This window comes from Prionailurus bengalensis, chromosome A3, assembly GCF_016509475.1.
Source record: "Prionailurus bengalensis isolate Pbe53 chromosome A3, Fcat_Pben_1.1_paternal_pri, whole genome shotgun sequence".
Classification (NCBI taxonomy): Eukaryota; Metazoa; Chordata; class Mammalia; order Carnivora; family Felidae; genus Prionailurus; species Prionailurus bengalensis.
Window position 1 is genome coordinate 4,632,990 of NC_057354.1, and position 22,961 is coordinate 4,655,950.

Sequence of the window (22,961 nt, forward strand, 5' to 3'; positions counted from 1 at the left end):
CCCAGGACTCTGGCCCCACCCCCGTCCTCTTCCCACACCCCGGGGCTCTCGTCGGCCAGAGCGAGGTTGCCACATTGCATCTCGATGCTGGATACCGGTTTTTGAGAAGGTGGGAGGGCCGGGAGCCTCAGAGCCAGGGGCAGGCCTCAGGGTGGGTTTCCCAACCAGGGTGAGAGAAAGACGAGGCAGAGACACACGTGTAATGTGATGCGGCCATATTTACTTCACCCTCCAGGGACTCCTAAGGGCCCAGAGACTCCTCTTGCTTCCGTAAAATTGGGTCCCTGAAACAAGTTACTTCCGTCCTTTCAAAGGGGTGGGCTGCCTGGAGGCAGCAGCTGCCCTGGCTGGAGCACGGCCTGGGCTCTCCATGACGTGGATGCCATGCGAGGGGGCTGGGGGCCAAGGATGAGGCCACGGGCACCCCCTGCGGGCACTGAGCAGGGACAGGAGGCCCAAAGGCCACCTGGCCAAGGCGGCAGGGTCATCTGTGCATCCCGGAGCCTCAAGGTCGTGCGTGCGGAGGCCCCTGCAGGGAGGAGAGTGTGCAGAAGCCGGCAGGAGGCCTGGCGGGTAACTCAAACAGCCGCAAGCCCCAGCGCCCCCCCGGGCCATCCCCCAGACCCTGAGCTGTCTTAACGAAGGAGCTGTTTCTATCACTGTGACAACTAAAGATAAAAACAAACCAAAGCCTATCTTAAGGTATAATCTTCCAATTGCTTAAAATTAATCAGTGCAAAGTGAGGTAAAGAGCCTTGTGTCACAAGGGGGCCGGGGAGCGGCCGTCCTCACACGAGCCTGCGCCTCTTGGAGTCCCTCTCCGCGTCGGCCTCCGGGGCATCCGCTTCACAGCCAAGTGGGGACACCAGGTTCAGCAGAGGGTCCTCAGAGGCCCGGCCGAAGAGTGCCAGCAGGAGGGCCACGCCGAAGCCCGTGGCACGCTCCCCCTGTGGGCAAAGGGCAGGCTGGAAGCCCTCCGCCAGGCTGAGCCAGACCCCCTCGGCAAGCCCACCCGTGCAGGAAGGGGTTCCCTGGCCAGGGCAAGGGCGTCCACACCCCGCTCGGCCCGTGGCCCCCCTCCTGCCATCCTGCCACACTCAGAGCCGAGTCAGGCGGTGGGATGGCTCTTTGCCCTCTGGCCCCGACCCCCGGGGTCTTCTTGGGTGGGATAAAGGGTGAGCCGAAGGCCCGGGGTCTCCAGCCGAGGAGAAGGGCCGTGCACAGCAGCCACTCTATTTCCGGGGATGAGGAGACCGGAGACCAGGGGCACGGCTGGCCGAGGTCGGGCCACAGGCAGTGTGACCCTCCACACAGAAATGCTGCTGATGAGCTCAGCCCGGAGGCAGAGAGGGGTTCTGGGTGCACGAGAGGGTGGGAGTGGCCAGGCCGGCGTGCAGTACGTGCAGGGGTGGGGGTGTGGGGGGCAGGCGGGGAGAGGACACCCCGGGGGAGCCTGGACTCACGGCGTGCACGGGTGCAGCGATGTCCAGGTGGACCCAAACCCCAGGCCAGTCAAAGCCAATGTGTGAGGCGATGAAAAGGCCAGCACAGGAGCTGGGGCTGTTGTCCCGGTCCTAGGGGGACAGAAGCATAAATGGTGACCTTTCTGCTGCCAGCAGCGGGGGTGTGGGGGAGGGGCTCCACCAAAGCAAGTTCAGGGTTCACTCGGACCTGCTGAGGATGCCCCCCCCGCCATGCCCCCTGGACCACATCTCCCTCAGCCACTGCCTCCCCTGGTGTCTGCACGAGGGGGCTTGGGGTGCAGGGGTGCCCAGCGTGGGGGATTGCAGAGAGGGACCCCAAGGGCTTTGCACGTGTGTGGATTAAGGGTTCTGCCTTCACCCCAGGGAGCTGCGGAGCCAGCAAAAGAGCTGATGGAGGAGGCAGACCCCAGAGTGGGGAGGAAACTTCTGGCATGGACCCGAGGCAGGGGGACCAGGGAGAGGTGCATCCGCGTTCCAGATGCTTCCACCCTGAGCACGGATCTGGGGCCCACCTGGGGGGCCCTTGTCCACACTGCTGCTAGGTCTTGGGGTCACCTGGGACTCCGTCTGGCCCACCCCACCTGGCCGGGCGGGGGGGGGGGGGGGGAGGACCGCAAACCTACCGCCACGGAGTTCTTCATGTCAGCTACGGCCGAGGTGAACTCGCTGAAGTGCAGCTCGGGGCAGTAGACCAGCGGGTGCACCAGGTCTCCGCACCTCGTCCCAGCCTTCACGCAGGCCGCCTCCCACTCCGCGCTGTTGGTGAGCACCGCAGCGTGGTACTTGCCCGTGGCAATGCCCTGGGAGGGTGGCCGGGGCAGAGGGAGGGGCGGAGCGCAGGGGAGCGGCCGCGCGGGAGAGCAGGGGCCCGGGGCGCACACAGAAGCCAAGAGGGGCAGCGAGGAGCAAAGAAAGAAAGAACCGGGAGCCACGTGAGCCGCCAGGGAGGACGGTTCCTAAGCTGTCCTGACGCCGGGACCCAGCCCATGGGCCCTGCCACCTGCCTCCCACTGGGTGCCAGGGACGAGCTCCCAACCTCCCCCCTGGGCTCTGAGGACGGGGCGGGGGCGGGGGGACAGCACCAGGAGTCGAGGTGGCCCACCTGCGCTCCGGTCAGCGTGGCTATGTCCAGGATGATGTCCGCACCCAGGTCCTTGCAGGCGTAGGACACCCCATCCGCCAGGACCAGCCTGCCCTCAGCATCAGTGTTGTTGATTTCCACAGTCCTGGGATGCCGGAGAGACCCCTGCTCAGGGACGGTGCTCCCTGGGGCACTGGGACAGAGTCCCTTTGGAACTGGGGGGACCCCATTAGAGCCCGCTTCCCTCCCCGGAAGGCAGGGCTGCTCCCACCCCTACAGCGATGTAACGCCAGGGTCAGTCCCACCCCACTGCTCTCCAGCTGTGAGCCAGGGAACCCCACGCAGCCCCCTGTGCCTTGGTTTCTTCGTCTGCGAGATGGGAGAACAGGGTTGTGCGGGTAGCCTGACGTGCACTGGGCCAGCCCTGGGCCCACACAGCCTGGCACTAGGTAAACACAAAAGGGGGAGCCCCTCCGGGGGTCACCCTGCAGACAGGCGCCCGTGTACGGGGCGGTGAGCGGACTCTCCTATTGCGCATCTAGACCACCTGCTCCTTCAGCTGCTGCCCACTGACTTCTCAGTGTGTCCTTTGCAGCCGGGAAGCAGTTCAAGGGCCGATCCCAAGGGGGACGTGCAGGGAGAGCCCTCAAGTAGGAGGTCTGGAGGTGGAGTGGGGGGTGCGGTGGGGACAGGGCTTCAGGCACACAAGGAACTTTAAGCCTAAAGGTTGGGAAGGGCGCATCCCCCTAAGGCAGGGTGGATCCTGGGTGCCTGGAGCCAGGCACCCTGAGGGAGCCCAACACCTCATCTAGTGATGTGACCCGCCACCTGCCCCCGGAGCCCTGGGAGCAAGCAGCCTGCTGGCCAGGGGCTCCTGTGACAGGGCGTCCTCCCCACAGGATGTGCCTCTGGCTGGAGAAGCATGGTGAAATCTGCCTCCAGGACGGCTGTGGGTCAGGGCTGACCAGCCTGGCCCTGGCAAGGAGAGCCCCCCCCCCCCGCCACCACGAGGTCCAGCAAGAGAGCCCCTCCCCGCCCCCCACGAGGTCCAGCAGGGCCCACATGCCCAGAGGGCAGCCAGGGGGTGAAGGAACCAGCCTTACTTTCCTGAGTACAGCAGGTGGATGTCGTCTGGCCTCGTCGCGTTGGGACCCACTGAGTTCTCGGCCAAGCAGAACACAGCGTGGAGGTTGTCTTTGAAACCCTGCGGGGAACATGGGCAGAGGCTCCAGTCACCGGCTAGCAGTGCGTGGAACAGACAGAACTGGCCAGAGTTTTCTGACCCCTGTGGACAGCAGACAGACGGAGCCCCGGGGAGCAGAGAGCACTGTCCCGTCACTCCCAGGCAGTCCTGGCTGCACCCCATCTGGGAGAGTCTCGCCACCCCTGTCAGAGCCCACGCAATTCGACAGTGAGCCCGGGAGCGGGGCTGCTGGCTTTCCTCCTGGCTCTCCCACTTACCCAGGGCACGAGCCGGGCAGGTGGCTCGGCCCCTGCCTCCCGTCCACAAAGCATGGTCAGCGATCAACGTCTCCCACTGCACAAACCCTCTGAGCTCTGCGTTGGTGTACAAGAGCAAGCTACACACAGATGTGCGCATGGGGGGTTGGGGAGAGCTTGCCTCACCCAAGTTTCGGTGTGAAGTTAGTTTTCTGATGCCAAAACGTGACGTGTGCTCACGGAGAAACGTGCACAGAACAGGCTGAGTCAGTTTCTGCCCCACACGGGCCCTGAGCCTGCCCCAGAAGACCCCTCGCCTGGGGGGCAGCTGGGGCTCCCCGGAGCAGGTGTCACGCTACAGGTGCCGAACCCCCATCGAAGGTAAATGCGGGCCTGTGGCAGGCAGAGGCCATGGCACCGGGCCGGGACAGCTTGGAGCCTGAACCCAAAACACGGTGCCTGGGGAGAGCACCCCACTCACGTCCTAGGGCCGAAACCGTTGGGCAGCCCGTCGGCTCGAAGACCCCGAAGCAGCTGGGACCACACTCACGGCCGGGCTGTGTGAGGATGAGTGTTCGCGGCTTCCAGAGTCTCGGTCCCCGCCCCCCGCCCCGCCCGCTCGGAGCTCCCTAAGACCCCTAACCACCGACATCCGCCCAGCACGTGGGGCCTGCGGCCTGGCTGTGCCCCCGTCTCCAGCTGTCCTCGTCCCCGTGGGAGTGAGTGGCTGGGATCAAATCAAGTGTGACGACGTGCGGCCTCGAGACAACAGGGTGACCCCAGGGGCTCCGAAGCTAGAGAAATGGACCCCGCCGCGGAGGGAGGGGGGGCCCTGAAGTCTTCCCGGAGGGAGCCATGTCGGGTCTGGGCCCGGAGAGGAGTCTGCACAGCAGGACGGCAGGGCAGTGCGGAGAGACCACGGCCCCCAACTTGACCCTGTCGGATGCCCTCCCACCCAGTTTTGGATTCAGAAGGTCTGGTGTGCTGCTGCTTCTGGCGTGGGGTCCCCACGGGGAAGGCCAGCTTAGAGGTGCTAAGGGCCTTGGGCTTGTATTACCGGGCACTGGGGAGCGGGGTGAGACACATGGGTCTTGGGATCCCCGGAGGCGGGGGGGGGGGGGGGGGGGGGGGGGGGCGGGACTGAAAACCCGCAGGCGGCCGAGGTTTGAGGTTCTAAGGCCGCAGGCCACGGCCTAGAGGCTCCACCCTCAACCCCAGTTTTTGTGGGCCTCCATGTGAGCCACAAAATACTTAATGGTGATGCTGGCTTATAACCCACAGGGTGAACTAAGAATCTGCACATCCGTAAGTGGGAACAAAGTGTTGAATGAATGAGTAACCCGGGGAGGGGAGCACTGTTTCCCCCAGAGAACCCCCCCCCCCAACCCTCGCCCACTGCCAAGGGGATGTCTGCTCGTCTCGGGCAACGGGCTGGACTCCTGACCAGCCGGAATTGGAAACCGTCTGCCAGGACGTTTTTGTTTTTGTTTTCATTTGAAGGAGAAAGAAAGTCTGGTATGTGGTGAGGTGAAGGCCGGGCCCCATAGAAGGAGCCTGAAGGAGGTGAGCCGCCATGGCGGTCGGGGCACCCCATGCCTCTGTTGAACAAACACTTTTTATGGCGTGGGGACTTTAGGCTCCGAAGGACATCACCCGAGGCCTCCCTGGAGTCCCTCCTTCCTCTCATTTTAGAGCCTTTGGCCTCTGATGGGTGCAGACCAGCCGGGATGAGGTGATGCACCCGAAAGAGTGGCTGCCTGCGTGCCTGGGGACGAGGCCTCGATGCCCGGGAACACCTGAGGGGCCTGTGCTCTCGGGGGTGGCCTCCTGAACGGCCTTCAACAGGTGGGCGCCTGCCACGTCCTCGGGGCAGACGCAGGAGGAACAGCCACAGCCGGCTGGTCCCTTGCTCAGGAATCTGGTTCCAATGATTGGGCTCCGTGAGGCTGCACGTGTCCCGGACGGGAAGATCTCCCACTTGGCGGGTGAGCTGGGCTCAGCGACCTAAGTTGTCCGGCGGGGGGGGGGGGGGGGGGGGGGCGCTGGGGGCCCCTCTGCTCCCCCGGGTGTCTCTGCTCAAAGCGGTCACCAGGCTATTCCCGAGGCAGATCCCGTCCCATTCTACCCGGTCATGGCTCACCAATGCCAGCCGGGCACCCCCCCCCCGACCCCTACCCTGACCCCAGGCCCCGAGAGCAGGCAGGCAGGCCGGGTGGGGTGGCTCCAGAGCGGCCCTCCCCATCCCAGAGGGCAGTCCTGCTCCTGGGCATGATGGACCCAGATGGCCCGTCTGCAGAGTGTGGAGAGAGTGGCCCCGGGTCCCCGGCGGCTCAGACAGCACTCTCATGATGTGACCCACAGATGGGTCGTGGCAGGAGGGCCACCCAGGAAGGCCTGTGCTCATGAGCTCGGCACAGGGCCCTGTCCGTGCCATGTGGTTTTAGGTCGGGCTTCTTCACCGGACACACGCTCATCGGGAGCCTGACACAAGCCAGACCCTGAGTGGTGGGCATGGACACACTCAGGAAGAGGCAATGTGCCCAGGCAGACATGCCCCTCAGGCAGAGGTGACACTCTATGGGGAGGTGGCACTCAGGACAGGTGACACTCAGGCAGAAGTGACACTCTCAGGACAAATGACACTCTCAGGAGAGGTGACACTTAGGCAGAGGTGATACTCTATGGAGAGGTGGCACTCAGGACAGGTGACACGCAGGCAGAGGTGACACTCTCAGGACAAATGACACTCTCAGGAGAGGTGACACTCAGAGGTACTCTCAGGACAGGTGGCACTCAGGACAGGTGACACTCAGGCAGAGGGGCCCCAGCAGCAGGCAGGAAGCCCCCGCAGAGCAGGGAGAAAGGTGCCGAGCTGTGGGGTCTCAGGGGTGGGGCGGGGAGGGAGGAGGAAAGCAAGCCCACCCCCAGGGAGTCCCCCTCCTCGAGGACTTCAGACGGTGGGGCCACACTCACCTGCTTGATGGCAGCTCTGAAGGCCCCCAGCACAGCCGCAGCACCCCCACAGTCCCTCTTCATCCCTGGCATGGTGGTCTGGAGGGGGCACAAAGGGGCCAGGACGACAGTGAGCACGAGTGGGTGCTGGCCTGCCATCAGCAGTGCCCCACCCCTGCCTGGCACATAGGACCCCAGAGCGGCTCCCTCAGACCTGCAGGACCTGGTGCCGGGTCCCCTGAGCTCACACAGAACCCAAGAAATGCCCCCCCCTCCCGGTCACGCGGCTGTTCTCCACAAGCGCTGGGACATAATGGCGAAAGGGGATGGGACCCTTTTGCCGGAGCGGAGCTTTGGGGGTCACCTGATGAACCAGAGGTGGGAGGGACGGGAGCCGGGGAGCTGCCCAGACCCGCCACGTTGGCCGTGGCCTGGCTCCTACGACCCGGCCACCCACCCCCAGGCTGCCAAGTTCCCCTGGGGTCTGTCTGCAACAGCTCTCTCTGTCCGTGTCTCTGCCCAATTTTTGAGGAAGAAGCTGAGGTCTGGGGCCTCCGAGGCTTGCTTGAGGTGTCCGGGCAGGGCTGTGGGGCAGGCTTCCCCGCACCTGTCACCACCTGGTCCCAGCTCCCTCTGCTCCCTGACATCAATGTCTCCAACAATGCGCTCAGGTTAACGCGAACTCTTCCCCAAGGTCACTGTCACCAGTCCCCAACCCCACCGCCCGCTCTGTCGACATCTAATGGCGGGGGGGGGGGGGGGGGGGGGGCGTGCCAGGCACAGGTGCCCTCATGCTGCAGAAGTAACTGTGAGAAACTGTGATTTTTCTACAAACCGGCTGAGAGCGGTTACACGTTTTTCCATTTGATGGGCTCCCAGCTCTAATTGACAAGTTCATACTTTAAATTCGCAACAGGCCATCAGATGCAGGATCTGGGTCGGAAACGTACCGGGTGATTTTTTTGAACCCTTATCGGATTACACAAGCCTCGGGTTTTAATGGAAAGCATTTTTAGACATAAACTGAGCTGCTTTTACAATTAAGTTGAGTGAAGATGACCCGGCTAGCACTATTGAAAATAAGCTGTCTCTTTGACCTAATCGGCGAGAAAACACAGGATTGTTTAAACGGAAAAACCGGGGCCTCAGATCTGGAATCAAACCACTCGCAAAACGGCCCGCACAGAATAGCTCCAGATGGTCTCTGAAATTGTGTCTCCCTGTCACCAGGGCGGTGACCTCCCGACCACAGACAAGGAGCACCAGGCGGCAAATGCACCTCAATTGACTGTGTGAGCTTTGCAGACCGTCCCCCGCCGCGTTCTTCCCAGTTTTACAAAAGAGATGCTTCCCAGAGTAGCAGGAAGATGTCATCCGCCCGGGACACTCATGGGGCTGTCACACGATGCGGCAAAGCAACATTGGGCCGCGGCCACGACACGGACGGCCGCGGGACTCGCCTCCGTCCTGCAGAGAAACATGGCGGGGCCAAGTCCCTTGTCACCTCGCCGATGCAGATACATGATTAACTTTTCCAAGTCTCCACCGCCGAGGGCAGCCGTTTTCCATGTTTCATGTGATGGAATGGAAGGTGCGTGCGGAGCGGTCCTGTTCTCGTCAGACGCTCGCCGGGCGGTCAGGGCAGGGGCTGGGGACGGTCGCCGAGGTCTCTGCTCGGCTAGAGAACTGCGCTCCTGAACACCGAGCTTGACTCAAGGAACCACTGACGTGTGCCGGTTATTCAGACTTAGGTGTCTGGAAGATGTTTTCTTTTTTTTTTTTTTTTAACTTTTATTTATTATTGAGAGAGACAGAGCGCGAGCAGGGGTGGGGCAGAGAGAGGGGGAGACACAGAATCCGAAGCAGGCTCCAGGCTCCGAGCTGTCAGCACAGAGCCCGACACGGGGCTTGAACCCACAAACCGCGAGATCACGACCTGAGCTGAAGTCGGACGCTTAACCGACTGAGCCCCCCAGGCGCCCCATGGCAGATGTTTTCTTAAAAAGGAACAAAGTGAAACTCTCACTTCCAGAAGAGCCGACGGTAGTCGCTGCCGGTGGTAAAATCTGAGCTTTCAAGCAAAAATAATGATTTTGAAAAACTCGTATCTGTCTCTGTGACAGCTTCTTAATAGCGATTTTTAAAAATGAGATGGACGGTGGGACCAAGTGTGGCTTTTAAAAATATCGTACGTTGGGGCACCTGGGTGGTTCAGTTGGCTGAACGTCTGACTCTTGGTTTTGGCTCAGGTCATGGTCTCACCGTTTGTGGGTTTGAGCCCCGCATCGGGTTCTGTGCTGACGGTGTGGAGCCTGCTCGGGATTCTCTCACTCTGTCTCTCTGTACCCCTCCCCTGCTCACTCTCTGTCTCTCTCTCTCAAATAAATGAATAAACATTTCTTTAAAAATTTTTTAGAAAAATACAACGACATGGGTGGTGGAACCAAGTATGACTTTTTATTTATTTTTATTTTTTATTTATTTATTTATTTTTTAATTTTTTTTTTTCAACGTTTATTTATTTTTGGGACAGAGAGAGACAGAGCATGAACGGGGGAGAGGCAGAGAGAGAGGGAGACACAGAATCGGAAACAGGCTCCAGGCTCTGAGCCATCAGCCCAGAGTCCGACGCGGGGCTCGAACTCCCGGACCGCGAGATCGTGACCTGGCTGAAGTCGGACGCTTAACCGACTGCGCCACCCAGGCGCCCCAAGTATGACTTTTTAAAATAGTATATGTTGTGTCAAAATTCGGAGGTTCTGCCTAACTCTGGGCAGAGTTCGAGGCAGACCGTAATAACAGAGTGCACAGAGACACTGCCACGGTTTCTGATCCCGCACGAGCACTAAGCTTACAGACGCTCTCACTCGACGAGTTTTGGTGTAATAATAGCAAAGAGAAACGCCCTTGGGTGTTTGTAACGGGCACTAAAATATTTCTCCCTTTTCCAACTACAAAATGAGTGAGGCCAGACTTTCTTTTTATATTTCAACTAAAACAACAGATCACGATAGACTAAATGCAGAGGCAGCTACAAGATCACGGCTGCCTTCTAGTAAGGCAGACGCGAACGAGACTGGCAAAATGTCACATAATGCCACTCTTCTCAATGGCTTCTTTGCATTGGGGGAAATGCAGCTATTTTCGTAAAATATTTACACGAACATGCAATGGGTTTACACTGTTACTTTAAAATAAACAACGATCTCTCCCCAATTTTAATTTCTAGGAGGGTAAGTATCGACCGACATCACTCTTCTAAAAGAATCTCCTTAGGATCGATACTTTTTGAGAGGGGAAGGGGTTCTGAGACTAACACATTGGAGACTTAAATTCACACTGATCCTCATTTACCTTTGAAGTCTTTGGAGACACTGCCCCCGGCAACATGCCTCATTCTTCAGCAGCCCCTGCTTCCCACTCTGGCCCTCCAACAAACCAGCATCCCAAATAAGCATCTGATCCCAGGAGAAAGGAGCTTGCAATTCTCCCCGCTGGCACTGAGCTGCCTCCAGGGCAAGAGCCAGTGTCACGGGTGAGGGAGAGCGGTAGCCAGCACCAGGTGCAGCCCAGGGCTACACGGTCTTTGGAGTCTGAAAATAATAATTAACAGACTAAAAGTCGGTTTGCCTGTTGTCATCAGTGGTAAAATATTTCTCCCGAAAAATCCGTGGCTTGAAGTGAGTTTTAATCGTATCAAATAAAAGGTTTGGACCCACCCATGGTAACTACCTCATTCTACATGGATGCTAATAAGTGCCAGGTGCACAGCTGGCCTGACCAGCACAGACGTGCCTTCCACCAGGGAACGGAGGTGGGGTCGGCACCCACGGTGCCACGCGTCCTGCCCGCAACCGTGGGCTCCAAGCGAACCCAAGAGTGCAGGGAGCCTGGGACTTTCAGCCTCCCGCCGTCTATGGGAACCACTGGACTTGTTTAAAACGTTTTTACTCCGCAGACCTTTGAAGGCCGCTAGAATCCATCTCGGAGGGCTGAAAACATGGACAATATCACAATTTCTGGGGTTTCGTGGGAAATGGGGTATCTGTGTATTGACCGCTTCATGCAAGAGAAACTCTTCAAAATTAAAATTAATCGTGGTTTTGGACCGATTTGGACCAAGCACGAGTGAAGACGGTCTCACAAATCTGGTACCTCTGTCCAGGCAACGGACATAAAGATGTGGAAAAGATGACTTTGGATAAAATCCCAGACAAATCTGCAGAAGCGAAGGCCTGAAAACAGACACCGTCATGCTAACATCTGTTACCATGACAGACCACAAGGGAGACATACGCTATTTTCTGTCTAAAACAGCACGTTAATGTTATTTAAAAGTGTCGATGTATTATTGTCTTCTTTACGTGTACTGTAATATTTATCCCTTTATTTATCAAAAAAACTTTTTTAATGTTTATTTATTTCTGAGACACAGAGAGACAGAGCATGAGTGGGGGAGGGGCAGAGAGAGGGGGAGACACAGAATCGGAAGCAGGCTCCAGGCTCTGAGCTGTCGGCACAGAGCCCGACGTGGGGCTCGAACTCACAAACCGTGAGATCATGACCTGAACTGAAGTCGGTCGCTCAACCGACTGAGCCACCCAGGCGCCCCTACACTTTATTTTCAAGTAATCTCTACACCCAGCATGGGGCTCGACCTCACAGCTCCGAGATCAATAGTCACACGCTTCACCCACTGAGCCAGTCAAATGCCCCTATAATACTTCAATTTTTTACTGGCATGATAATACATATGGAAGGTGTTTGTTTTTTTTAACCTTTATTATTGGATCATTTCCTGATTAGTCCTGAAAACAACGTTGTTTACAGGAGGAGGGACGTTACCAAAAAACAAAAAAACAGGGGTGCCTGGGGGGCTCAGTCGGTTAAGTGTCCGACTCTGGCTCAGGTCACGATCTCACGGCTCCTGGGTTCGAGCCCCGTGTCGGGCAGGGCCTGGAGCCCGCTTCGGATTCTGTGTCTCCCTCTCTCTCTCTGCCCCTCTCCCGCTCGTGCTCTGTCTCCGTCTCTCAAAAACAAATGTTAAAAAAAAAAAAAAAAAGGCCATCCACTCTGGGTACCAAATGCACTAGACGGACTAGCGGTCGGTGCGAAAGGCAGCACACAGCCGCTAACCGAAATAGCGCCCAGCACTGGGGTTCAGGTCAGAAAGCGCCGGAGCAGCGGTGAACCCCACCGTGCGCGCCTCATCCACGGGGCGGCGCCTCCCGGCTCCAGCGAGTGCTGCCAGGGGGAGACAGAGGACCCGTCCCGCCAGATCCGCTGAGTTTACCAAAGGTCGAATAGCCAGCCTTCTGTGAGAATCTTCCTGTTTTGTAAACGTTGGTAACTCACTCAGATCATAGACCGGCGCTTGGGCCAACAGGACACATCTGCGAGCCCCGCCGGCTGCCAGCTCTCCGTGTCTGCTCTGCGTGAGCTTGGCCCATCCCGTCTCTTCTAAAGCGTCCTCTCTGGGAAGGTTGGCTCTCCTTTTCCAGGTCTCCTGGGGCACCGATTTCACATGCCTGCTCCTTCCCAGGCCTTCCGGGTCTTGGCGCTGGAGGGCCCAGCCCAGGCCGGGTGCCCAGTAGTTGCTCAATGCGAGTGTGTGACGTGAGCAGATGAAGACGTGTCCCTCCTCCTCTTCCTGGTGCCACCTCGCCTCGCGGTGCACAGCAGGCCTGAACGCGCCGGGTGTGGAGGAGGGAGACGGAGCCACGGCGGGTGCCCAGGCCTCCGGACACGGCCACGCCTGAAGGCCGCCCACAGGACAGACTTCTGAGACCTGGCCTCACCAGAACACCTGCAGGCGGCTTGCCTGGGGATCCAAACCCCTCCGGCCTTCTCCAGGGGGCCTATTCTCCGCACAGGCTCCCGCAGACCCCCACTAAGCGTTCTGTGGAAACCCTGGATGGTCGTGGGGACAGTGGGCACCACCCCACGCCCTTCTTTTCAGATGGAACCACCGATTCCTTAAACCTTGCCTCCTTGGGTTAGTTTTCCAGCCTCTTCATTGTTTCTGCGGCTTTTCTCTGGATCCCGTCCAGATTTTTTTGTTTGAAGTGTGGACACGAAACCGTCTCCCCCCCCAGAAGAGGAATCAGCCCGGCCGATTCTTCCCGAACTTGGCTCCCCAGAGGCACGCCCCAAGGCCAAGGTCCCAGAAACCTCGCTTGCTGCCTTCCTCCGGCGCCCCTGAGAGGTGATGGGCCTGCCTACAACCCTCCTCCCCCCGGGCCCTGTCCAAGCGCTGGCCCCCGGCACCTCACCTTCCCTTTGATGCTGAGACCCCCGGTGTCGTAGACGATCCCTTTGCCCACCCACGCAATGGTCTGGGTGGCTCCTTCTGGGGTGTGGCTGAGGACGGCAAGTGCGGGGGGGTGCACGGCGGCTTTGCCAACACCGTAGATTCCTACAGAAAGCACGGGGGCAGGGTCAGTTGGGCTCGGGTCGAACCGAGCAGAGACCTCCCAGCAGCAGCCCCTCCCCCTCCCCCAGAAACACCAGCTCTCTCCCAGGAAACAGCCGCTGGCGTGTGGATATTTCTCCCGGAGCATGTGCAGTCCTAGCCCGAGCGACCTGCCCCCTCTCCTGCCCCCTGGCCAGCGTGGGATTGGGAATGCAAATTAGTTCCAAAGCTCTGGGGCTGCAAATGAATTCTATGCGAAGTATCGTTAGGCGAAAAAAAAAAAAAAAATCCACTGAGGGGAAAAAAACCTGTATCATTCCCAGAAAGAAAAGAACACGATTGCAGAATGAAATGATTTTTGGATAACGCTTCAAGGCCACTTCAGCCCACGCTCATTCTCCCACCCCGAGCCCTCCACCCTTTCCAAGCTCACTCCCACCACAGCCTCGCTGCAGCCATGCCATTTCCTATCTTCTCAAGAAAGCCTGTCGTGGGCAGAGACCATGCCTCGAAGTCCCCCAGGAACCGGACTGAACAATCATGAAAACCAAGACGACAGCTGATAATGGCTGCCGGACAAACTCCTACACATCCTGTAAGACCCGCTGCAGACGTCCTCTCCTCTGTGAAGATTCTTCCCCGAGAGGAGCAGCCTCTCCCTCCACCTGTGTGGATGGTTTACGTGTCTTGTGGTGGGCACCTCCAAGAGAGCCCCCTGGGCCCCTCACCTCTGGGCGTTCTTGAGTACGTGGGGCCCCTCCCGCTACGTGTGGACAGAACCTCAGGTCCCACTTGTTCTGGATACAGCAGAAGTGACGAGATACCACTTCCGAGACTGGGTTACAAAAAGAGACCTTGGCTCTTCCTCGCCTGTTCGCGCTTCCTCGCCCAGAAGCCGTGCTTTGAGGGAAACGGCTGCCGCCTGTGAGCTCTGCTCGAGGAGAGGCCCTCGTGACAAGGGACAGCCAGCAAAGACCCCAGGCCCGGTGACAGAGAGCACATCATCGGCCCCGGTCGAGCCTTCAGATGATGGCCGACCCAGTCAACATGTTGGGTCTCTGCCCAGGAGAGACCCTGCACCCAGCACCCGGCTCAACCGTGCCCGATTCCCTGCCCACAGGACCGCGTGGCCCTTCCTTCTGGAATCATTTGTTTGGCAGCCACATATCAAGAGTACAGTGCCCCTCTCCCAGCGAGACTGAGAGCACCTTGTCCTAGTGCCTGGGGAGCAGGGAGGATGGGCCTGGCCGCTAGGAAAGGCCCTCTGAGAAGGTGGCTTCCACTCAAGGTGTGCAGGGTATGATGGCCCTGCCATGACAGCATCTCGGGGAAGTACTCAGAGAAAGAGAGCTGTAAAGATGAGGCCCTAATGCTGGGAATGCAAGCTGGTGCAGCCACTCTGGACACAGTATGGAGGTTCCTCAAAAAATTAAAAATAGAACTACCCTACGACCCAGCAATGGCACTACTAGGTATTTATCCAAGGGATACAGGTGTGCTGTTTCGAAGGGACACATGCACCCCCATGTTTATAGCAGCACGATCAACAGTAGCCAAAGTATGGAAAGAGCCCAAATGTCCATCGATGGATGAATGGAGAAAGAAGATGTGGTATCTATATACAATGGAGTATCACTCGGCCATCAAAAATAATGAAATCTTGCCATTGGCAACTTCGTGGATGGAACTGGAGGGTATTACGCTAAGTGAAATTAGTCAGAGAAAGACAAAAATCCTATGACTTCACTCGTATGAGGACTTGAAGAGACAAAACAGAGGAACATAAGGGAAGGGAAACAAAAATCATATAAAAACAGGGAGGGCGATGAAACAGAAGAGACTCACAAATATGGAGAACTGAGGGTTGCTGGAGGGGCTGTGGGGGGGGGGAGGGGCCAAATGGGGGAGGGGCACTAAGGCATCTACTCCTGAAACCATCGTCACGCTAGATGCTAACTAACTTGGATGTAAATTTAAAAACAAAAAAAATTAAAAAACAAACAAACAAACAAAAAAAGACGAGGCCCTGATGCGAACGTGGGCCTGTGCACTCGAGGAGCAGAAAGGTCCTGCTGAGCTGGCCCAGGGAGCCAGGACGGTAGCCTTTGTGGACAGGGAGTGGGCCACGGAAGGACTCGGACACCGTGGCTTCCAGAATCCAAACCAGAACCTAAATCAGTGCCTCATTTCTCCCCCAGAGACGGTCCGCCTCCCAGGGTCTGGCCTTGAGGTTGGACGCAGGCTGGCCTCTTTCAGGGGAAGCTTGAAGCGACCCAGGGTGCCACCCACCGCCACCCTCGCCCCCCCAGCACCCAGGACCGGTCTGAAGCCACGGCCTTTGAGGCCCAGCTCTACCCACCTCCAAATCCTCTCGTCTTCAGCTCCTCATCCCGGATGATCGTTGGGGTGATCCCCAGGTCTTTTCCAACTTTCTTAATCTCCTGGACACGATCATGGAAAAAGCAACACAAAGACACGTGAAAATGGCTTCAATCAGGACGAGGCCATGGCTCTGGGCCAGGGACGAGCCGACGCCCGTGTGGCGGAGGGGAGCCAGGGCCCCAGCTCTCTTGGCTTCGGGCGTGATCCAATCCAGGACAGAAGGCCCAGCCTCCAAACTACAGCTTCCTGCAGGTTCACGGCTGCAGTCCTGCAGAGGCCTCGCGGAGGAGGCTCTGTCCTCCCTCCGCCCTCCGCCGAGGCCTGCTGGCCCCTCGCAGCTGGAGGGATAGCAGGACCCCGTCCACAGCCGCCCCACGCTTCCTTGGGCGAGGTGCAGTGACCATGGACGCCGTCCCCTCCGGCCTCAGGTTTCCTCTGGCTTCCTCGGGGTCCCACCCTGGCCCCACCTTGGCACGACTGACTCCCCTGGGCCACGAACCTCGAGGAACGTGTCTGTGTTCATCTCATTACACGGAGTGTCCACAATACGGGCAGCCAGCCGCACACCTTCCGTGGCGTTTGTTAAGCACTGGGGAAGAAAACCAGAGGCTGTCACCGGGGACCTGGGACCAGGCAGCAAAGGCTGTCCCTCCCTCTCTGTTCCCCCAGGGACCAAAGGCACCGGCAGCACCGAGGGGAGGTTTCGGGGCTGCTGACAGGGCCTCGAGGGGCAGGTCACGCCACCCGTGGCCTGTGGCGGCCTGAGCTGTAATACACCCTCCCTTCTCCTCTGGTCAAGGCCCTGGCCATCCTTTGTGGCGCCTCTTGAAGGCCATGTCCCCCGGAAGCTTCTCTGGACCTTCCCAAAAGAGTAAACGTATTCTTTGTCCTGCGCCCGCTGGCCCTCTTTCCGGCCCTCCGGCCATCAGGGTGGCGTTTTTCTCACCTGAGCCCCAGGTGAATGTGTCACAGACTCCCTGCCCTGTCTTCCTGGCCATCCAATGCCACACCACTCTGGGCACGGGGTCCCCACCCTGCCTCGTGCGGCTCACACGTTGGCCCAGAGCCCAGGAGGGAGCAGGGACCCGACACCGTCCACCAAACTCAGCCCGGCATGGGGGACGCCCTCTAGACGGGTGTCTGCGCTCCGATGCGGACGCTGCCCGCCCCCGCCACCAGCCACCCCTCCAGGCCCTGCCTCTAACTTCTGCCAAGAGCGTCTGTCCTGCTCTCGCTTTAACACCGACCCTGGAAGTTCTTTGCCTTCTCGTTCGTCTCCACCTGGCTGCCGCCCACGGCGCCCTCTGCCCCACCCCGCACCCCCCGCCACCACCCCATGCTTCAGACACTGGGCTGGCTGGCTGCCTCCATCAGCGCGCAGGGAAGGGGCGCGATCAGAAGAGCGACGGCACAGGTGCAGCGGGGGTACAGACAGCTGGAGCGTGTCATTGCCCTCCCCAGCCCCACAGCGTCGGGGAGGCCAGGCTCGGGGGCGACGGCACCTGCCCAGCCACCTCCTAGGCCCTGCCGAATGGCTCAGAGAGCTCCTGCCATCCCCAGGTAATTACACCCCAAAGCCTCAAAGGCAGAGACGCAGGACCGGACAGCTCAGATAGGAGATGTGACCGTGCGGTCCCCGCCGCCTGACAGCGGGCTCTCCTCTGGGAGGCCGAGGGTCCCTGTCCGCGGCTGTCGCGGAGAACATTGCTCATCTGTGACGCAGCCCGTGGCTGCTGTCTGGGAAGCGTGTCAGTGCCCCAAGACTCGTCTCGAAGGAGGCCAGGCGCTCGGCCAGCAGGCCTCCATGTGCTCAGAGCTCCTGGTGCGGCGCGGCCGGGCGAGAGGGCCGACGGCACCTGCGGGGGAGGCCAGGGAGGCTCCGGGTGCCCTCCGGCACCCCAGAGCCTGGTGAAGAGCCTGCGCCTCCTCGTGCCTCAGCCTCCCCATCACAAAAGCAGGATCAAGCGTTCATTCATTCATTCATTTCATTCCACCCACGTTTCTGGGAGCTCCCGCTGTGCGGCAGGGCTCCACACTAAACCCTGGGAATTTGAACGTGTCCACGGTATTCCGGTCCAGCAGAAAATCGCAACACCCCACTCGGTTAAACGCTACAGGGGAGGAGAGGCCACAGGAGCCCGGACGGGAAGAGGACCTGGAGGGGAGTTGAGGGGGGCCCCAGAGTATAGAAAGGGCCACACGGGTTATCAGAAGCTCCTGTGCTCATGATCCAAGACAGACGGGACAGAGGACTGACAGACGGTGGCCGCGGTTAAGACCTGGCTCTATCCCTTGCTGGTGGGGCCCCCTTAAGTCACCTGATGTTGCAAAGCCTCAGTCTACCCAGCTCTACAATGGGATTAAGGACAGGCCCCAAGACAGGCTGTCGAGAGGATTAAGCACGGGTGCACGTGCGCTAAGAGCAGTTCCTGCTACCCGACAAGCCCTGGAAAACTCCGCACTCACATGGCCAGAGGAAGGACGAGCGTCTGGAGGCAGCAAGACCAGCGAGGAGACTGCTGCAATGGTCCAGGAGAGCAGCAGGGTGCGGGGGCGGGGGTGGGGTTCCCCGTGGCAGTGGTAGTGGGCAGAGCAAGATGCCCTGGACGGGGGTCAAGGAGACCCACCAGCCCGGCGGCCCTCATCACGGGTCGGGCCGTGCTGGGGCTACAGACCGGAAGCTTCTGGAAGCTTCCATCCCAACGTGGGGCACAGAGGCTGAGCAAAGATGTATCACACGAGGTGGGATGGTGCTCGCACTCAACAGGCAGAGGGCCTGACTGTGAGGGAGGCCATCTCAGCCAGATGGCCAGGCCCCCGCCCCGGGGGGAAGGGACGCGGGCAGAAGCTGGACTGAGACCAGGCAGGTCCAGAGCAGGAAGGACCTGGACAGGGAAGCTGAGGAGGAGGTAGGAGCCTGGCAGGGCATAGGCCAGCAGGAAGTCAGCCCACCGGGCGGCAGGGAGGGAGGGAGAAGTGCTTGGAGGAGTCGGGGAGTGGGGGAGGGGGGGGTCCAGGGTGCTGCTCAGGCTCGCAGCCCCGGGGTCTGGTGGAGAGAGGCCCAAACTCCAAAGGGATCCCCGCAGCTACAGGGGAAGGTGGTCATCGGTGCCCGTCTGAGGGATGAGCTCACAGGCCTACGGGAACCCAGAGATGGGAATGCCGGACGGTCGGGAAAGGGATAAAGATATGGCCGTAGGCCGCAGGGGACGTGGGAAGGAGGCACGACTCCTGGGTGGGGCAGACCCTTCCAGGAGGGATGACAAACGGGATGACAAAGGTCCCAGTCCGGCAGACAGGGCCCTTAAAAAAACAATGTCAGGAAGTGGGGTGGAAACTCCACTCGGTGGGCTGAGGGGGAAAAGGGAGTTCAGAAAGGCAAAACAATTAGCCGTGTGTTTTCAACGTCTGGAGATGAATGGAAGGAAAGGAAAGGAGCTGTTACGAGACAGTGCAGACGGAAGCATGGCCTCTCCTCCTCGAGCAAAGAATCCAGGTGGAGGGTGAGGGGTGCTGGCCTGGGACAGAAGTGAAGGGTGGGGGTGGGAAGCACAGCCCGGTCTGGCCGGGGACGAGGAGGGTGAGGCCGAGGGACAGTCGCCACGGGAAAGGAACCCAACCCCCATACAAGGACTTCTGACTTAGAATCTCTCCCAGCCTTGCCTCACCTCAAAAAAGGATTATCCTGCGGGCCTGGGTGCCTCAGTCAGTTAAGCATCCGACTTTTGATTTCCGCTCGGGTCATGATCTCAGGGTTTGTGGGATCGAGCCGGGAGTTCCGGCTCCACACTGGGCGTGGGGCCTGCTTGGGATTCTCTCTCTCCCTCTCTCTCTCTGCCCCTCCCCCATCTCAAGAATAAATAAACTTTATAAAGAAAAAAGGATTCTTCTGAAGATCCAATGCAATCACGTGTGTAAAAGTGTACCACGGAAAGTAACGTGATATACACGCGGACGGGATTCTTAGTATGAAATGTGAAAGTGCCTGGCACTGGTTAGGTGCTTGGTAAATACGGGTCGAACAGACTGAATCCTGAAAAGGAAGCCCACCCAGAGAGGGGGCAGCTGCCTGGCTCTGGAAAGGCCTCGGGGGCCTTCTGGGAAGTTGCTGCAGTAGCCCAGCACCACGTCACCCCCTCCGGAGGCGGGAGAGACAAAGAGAGAGCTCCCCAACTCCCCTTCCAGCTGCCCCCAGCTCGCGCAGGCCCAGGGGACACAGCCCGAGCCTGCAGACACCCACTTGCAAAGTGGACACCTCCACTGGCCCGTTGTCTTGTCCCACCAGGAAAAACTCCACCGTGACGGTCTTCTTCTCCGTGCGTCTCGAGGCCCCCGAGCGGTGGGTGAAGAGGGGGAAGGCCCGGGCCAGGGCGCACGCGGAGGCGAAGGCGTCCGACCGCTCGCACACCATCTGCGGCACAGAGAGGCAGAGCCGTGAGGAGGGGCAAACCCATGGGGACTGCACTCAGGCAGTGCTGGGGCCTCGAAGCTGGGCCAGAGGCCACTGTGGGTACAATCTGGACAGAGGGGCCCCAACACAGCCACCGCGCAGGGGCCTGCCCGGAGCCACTTCCTCACTGCATGAGAAAGGGACACGTCGGCCACCGGATGTGGACCATCTCCGAGACAGGAGAGGAGGACGCCGAGGGGAATGGGTTCAGGAGTCTCAGATTTGCCACCGAAAATGATCTGGGGTAAATGGCCTAGTCTCTCTGACCTCAGCTTCCCTTCTGTGAGCAGGGGTTACAGTGTCCTGGGTTGTGGCCCCATGTCCACCTGGGAGGTACCTCGAGCCTGGGTGCCCAGCAGGCATGACACACGCTCCCCGATGGTAGGCGGATGGCCTTCGGCACTCACCAGGATGCACCGATGGGTCCCGGGCGGCAGGCAGGTCCGCACAAGTCGGGTGACGAAGTGGGCAGCGGAAGGGCTGTTGTGCCGGCTCACCCTGGAGGGCAGGGCGGCCACGGTGGCATAGTTCAGGTAGAGGGGACAGCTGTCCGTGGGGTTGGGGTTGAGCGTGCTTAGCGCGGCCTGCCAGAGCTGGATCAGAAGGGGAGAGACAAGAGACAGACACCAGACTTCAAACAGCCCGCATGCCGGGAGCCCGGCCCTGCATGCGGGCGCTTGCGTCGCCAAAAGGGCCCTTTTGCAGCTTCCCCGGGGCACCCACGATCCGTAATTAAGATGTGTGGCATCTCGCTGGAGCTAAGCGTGCGTGCGTGCGTGCGTGTGTGTGTGTGTGTGTGTGTGTGTCTGCTGGCACGATTCCACCCTTGTGGGATTACACGCTGGGGATTTAAAAGGCCGGCGTGGGGGCCGCCTGGCTTCGAGCTGCCAGCCCGCACCGGGGTGGGCCCGGCCAGGTGCCGCCGCGAGGGCTTCCGGAAGCGGGCGGCCGGCTCCTCCCCCGCGGGGCCGCGCGCGCCCCTCGAAGGCGGCGGCGCCCTGGAGGCGGCTCCCGGGGCGGGGGGCGAGGGGGGTGGGCGCCCGGCGCCGCCGGGCTGGCCTCGCGCCCCTGCGGGCGCCGGGCGGGGCCTCCGGGCGGCCGCGCGGCCCGCTCACCTCCTCGGTGACCCGGGGCTGCAGCTTCCCGCGGACGTGGCTCCAGGGCACGCGGTGCAGGTGGTGCAGCTGGCCGAGCAGCAGCAGCGGCCGGCTCTGCGGGTCCGCGTCCCCGGCGCTCGCCTGGAACTGCAGCCCCACGTTCGCCATCTTCCGCCGGCCCGCGGGCCCCCACCCCGCCCCCCCCCAGGCCCGGCCCGGCCGCCGCCCCGCTCCGCTCGGGCTCCGCTCCGGCCCCGGCCTCGGCGCCGCCCCGGCCCTGCCCGGCCCTGCCCGGCCCCGCCTCCCCCCGCCGCTCCGGGGCCGCTCGCGAGACGTGCAGGGCCCGCCCGGGGCGCGAGGGGGCGCCGGGCCGGCGGGGCGGAGCGGGCCGCCCTGACCCCGGGGCGGGCCCCGACCTGCAGGCCCGGCCTGGCAGGCTCCCGACCGGCAGCCCGGCCCCCGGCCCGGGGTAGGCCCCAGATGCCGGCAGGCTGCAGGCCCCTGGGCAGGCCCGGATCCCCGGGGCGGGCCCGAAAACCCAGCAGCCCCGATCCCGATCCCGGGGCGGGCCCCGAAGCCCGGCGGGCCACCCCCTCCCCGCCCCCACCGCCACCGAGCAGGCCCCGCCGCCGCCGCCGAGGCAGGCCCTGAGCCCCCCAGGCCCCCCAGTGGGTCCTGCCTTCAAAGTGAGGGAAACAGCTCTCCGGATAGCTTTTCCAGGGAGAGGCCCTGGCCTCCAGCCCCAGCACACCCTGGTGGCCCTGACCTCCAGCATATCCAGAAACGACCCAGGCCCAACCTCAAGTCCACCCACGCAGCTTCCACTGGACCATAGTCTGGATGAGTCCGAAGCAGGCCCAGCTGCCAGCGGTGGTCCTGGGTGACCCTAGGCTGGCGGGTGTGTGCCCTTCCCACGCCACCCCCCCACACCCCCCACCTCTCAGGTTTGCACTGGCCGGGTGATGCCTGGACCCCTGCCAGCCCCTGACTTAGACAAGGCCCCACTGCCTGGCGTGCTGGGCAGTATCGTTCCTTCCTCCTCGCTTGATGGGTTCGTTGATCGGCTCCCCACTATTTTCCAGGCAGCGTCCTGGATGTGAGTAGGGTGTCATTATGTGGGTTTCCGTCCAGGTTACTGCTTCTGGGACGGCCAGTTATAAACTCAGGCGTGGCCCTGTCCCGTGGAGGGCCCTTCTTCAGCCCACCCCCTCGGCAGGAAGGGTCATCTGACAGCCGTCTGAGCAAGCTGCCCCCTACGGCCTCCCACCCCGCCTGGGGAGGGAGAGAGGAGGCGACGAGACCAGAGGAGGGGCAGCGGGTGGTTTCCAGGACGGCACCAGAGCCACCCCTCATTGAGGAGGGAAGGCTAGGCAAGGGGGGGGGGACACCTGGAGAGTGCCTGGGGGGCATGTGGTGGGTGGTGGAGGGGCCCTGGGGTATGGGGTGGATGGTGGGTGTCTGGTTGGGAAGGGTCTTAGCTCCCGCCGCAGCTCAGATACAAGGCTCAGGGAGTGATGACCCGGATGAGGAAGCGCTGCCCGCGCTCATTTAAAAATTAGGCTCCTGCCCACATCCTGATTGCTCAAGGGCCTGTTGGCACCCCTCTCTGTTACCGCCTGCTAGTTCCATGTGCCACCGTTCCCATTTTGAGTTTCCTTCATTA

The 22,961-nt window shown here is 60.7% G+C and overlaps 1 protein-coding gene across 1 annotated transcript; it reads right to left on the reverse strand.

Annotated features, from left to right (window-relative positions):
* Positions 1-200: 200 nt before the first annotated feature.
* NPEPL1 (aminopeptidase like 1) lies at positions 201-21,514 on the reverse strand. The gene is made up of 12 exons (XM_043553576.1): positions 21,317-21,514; positions 20,609-20,794; positions 19,992-20,162; positions 16,251-16,340; positions 15,729-15,810; positions 13,230-13,372; positions 6,979-7,056; positions 3,669-3,769; positions 2,587-2,710; positions 2,108-2,284; positions 1,464-1,574; positions 201-947 (listed from the first exon to the last, which is right to left on the reverse strand). Exons 1-12 carry the CDS (start codon positions 21,464-21,466, stop codon positions 789-791), a joined length of 1,572 nt encoding a protein of 523 aa, XP_043409511.1. The 5' UTR covers positions 21,467-21,514; the 3' UTR covers positions 201-788.
* Between the last annotated feature and the right edge of the window lie 1,447 nt (positions 21,515-22,961).

Bases quoted from the DNA above. Each gene is read 5' to 3' on its own strand.
- NPEPL1 (XM_043553576.1), bottom strand. From the start codon at position 21,466: ATGGCGAACGTGGGGCTGCAGTTCCAGGCGAGCGCCGGGGACGCGGAC. The intron at 20,795-21,316 runs GTGAGCGGGCCG...CTTCTGATCCAG, and splicing joins AGCCCCGGGTCACCGAGGAG to CTCTGGCAGGCCGCGCTAAG. The intron at 16,341-19,991 runs GTGGGTGTCTGC...TTTCTTCCCCAG, and splicing joins TGGAGGTGTCCACTTTGCAA to TGCTTAACAAACGCCACGGA.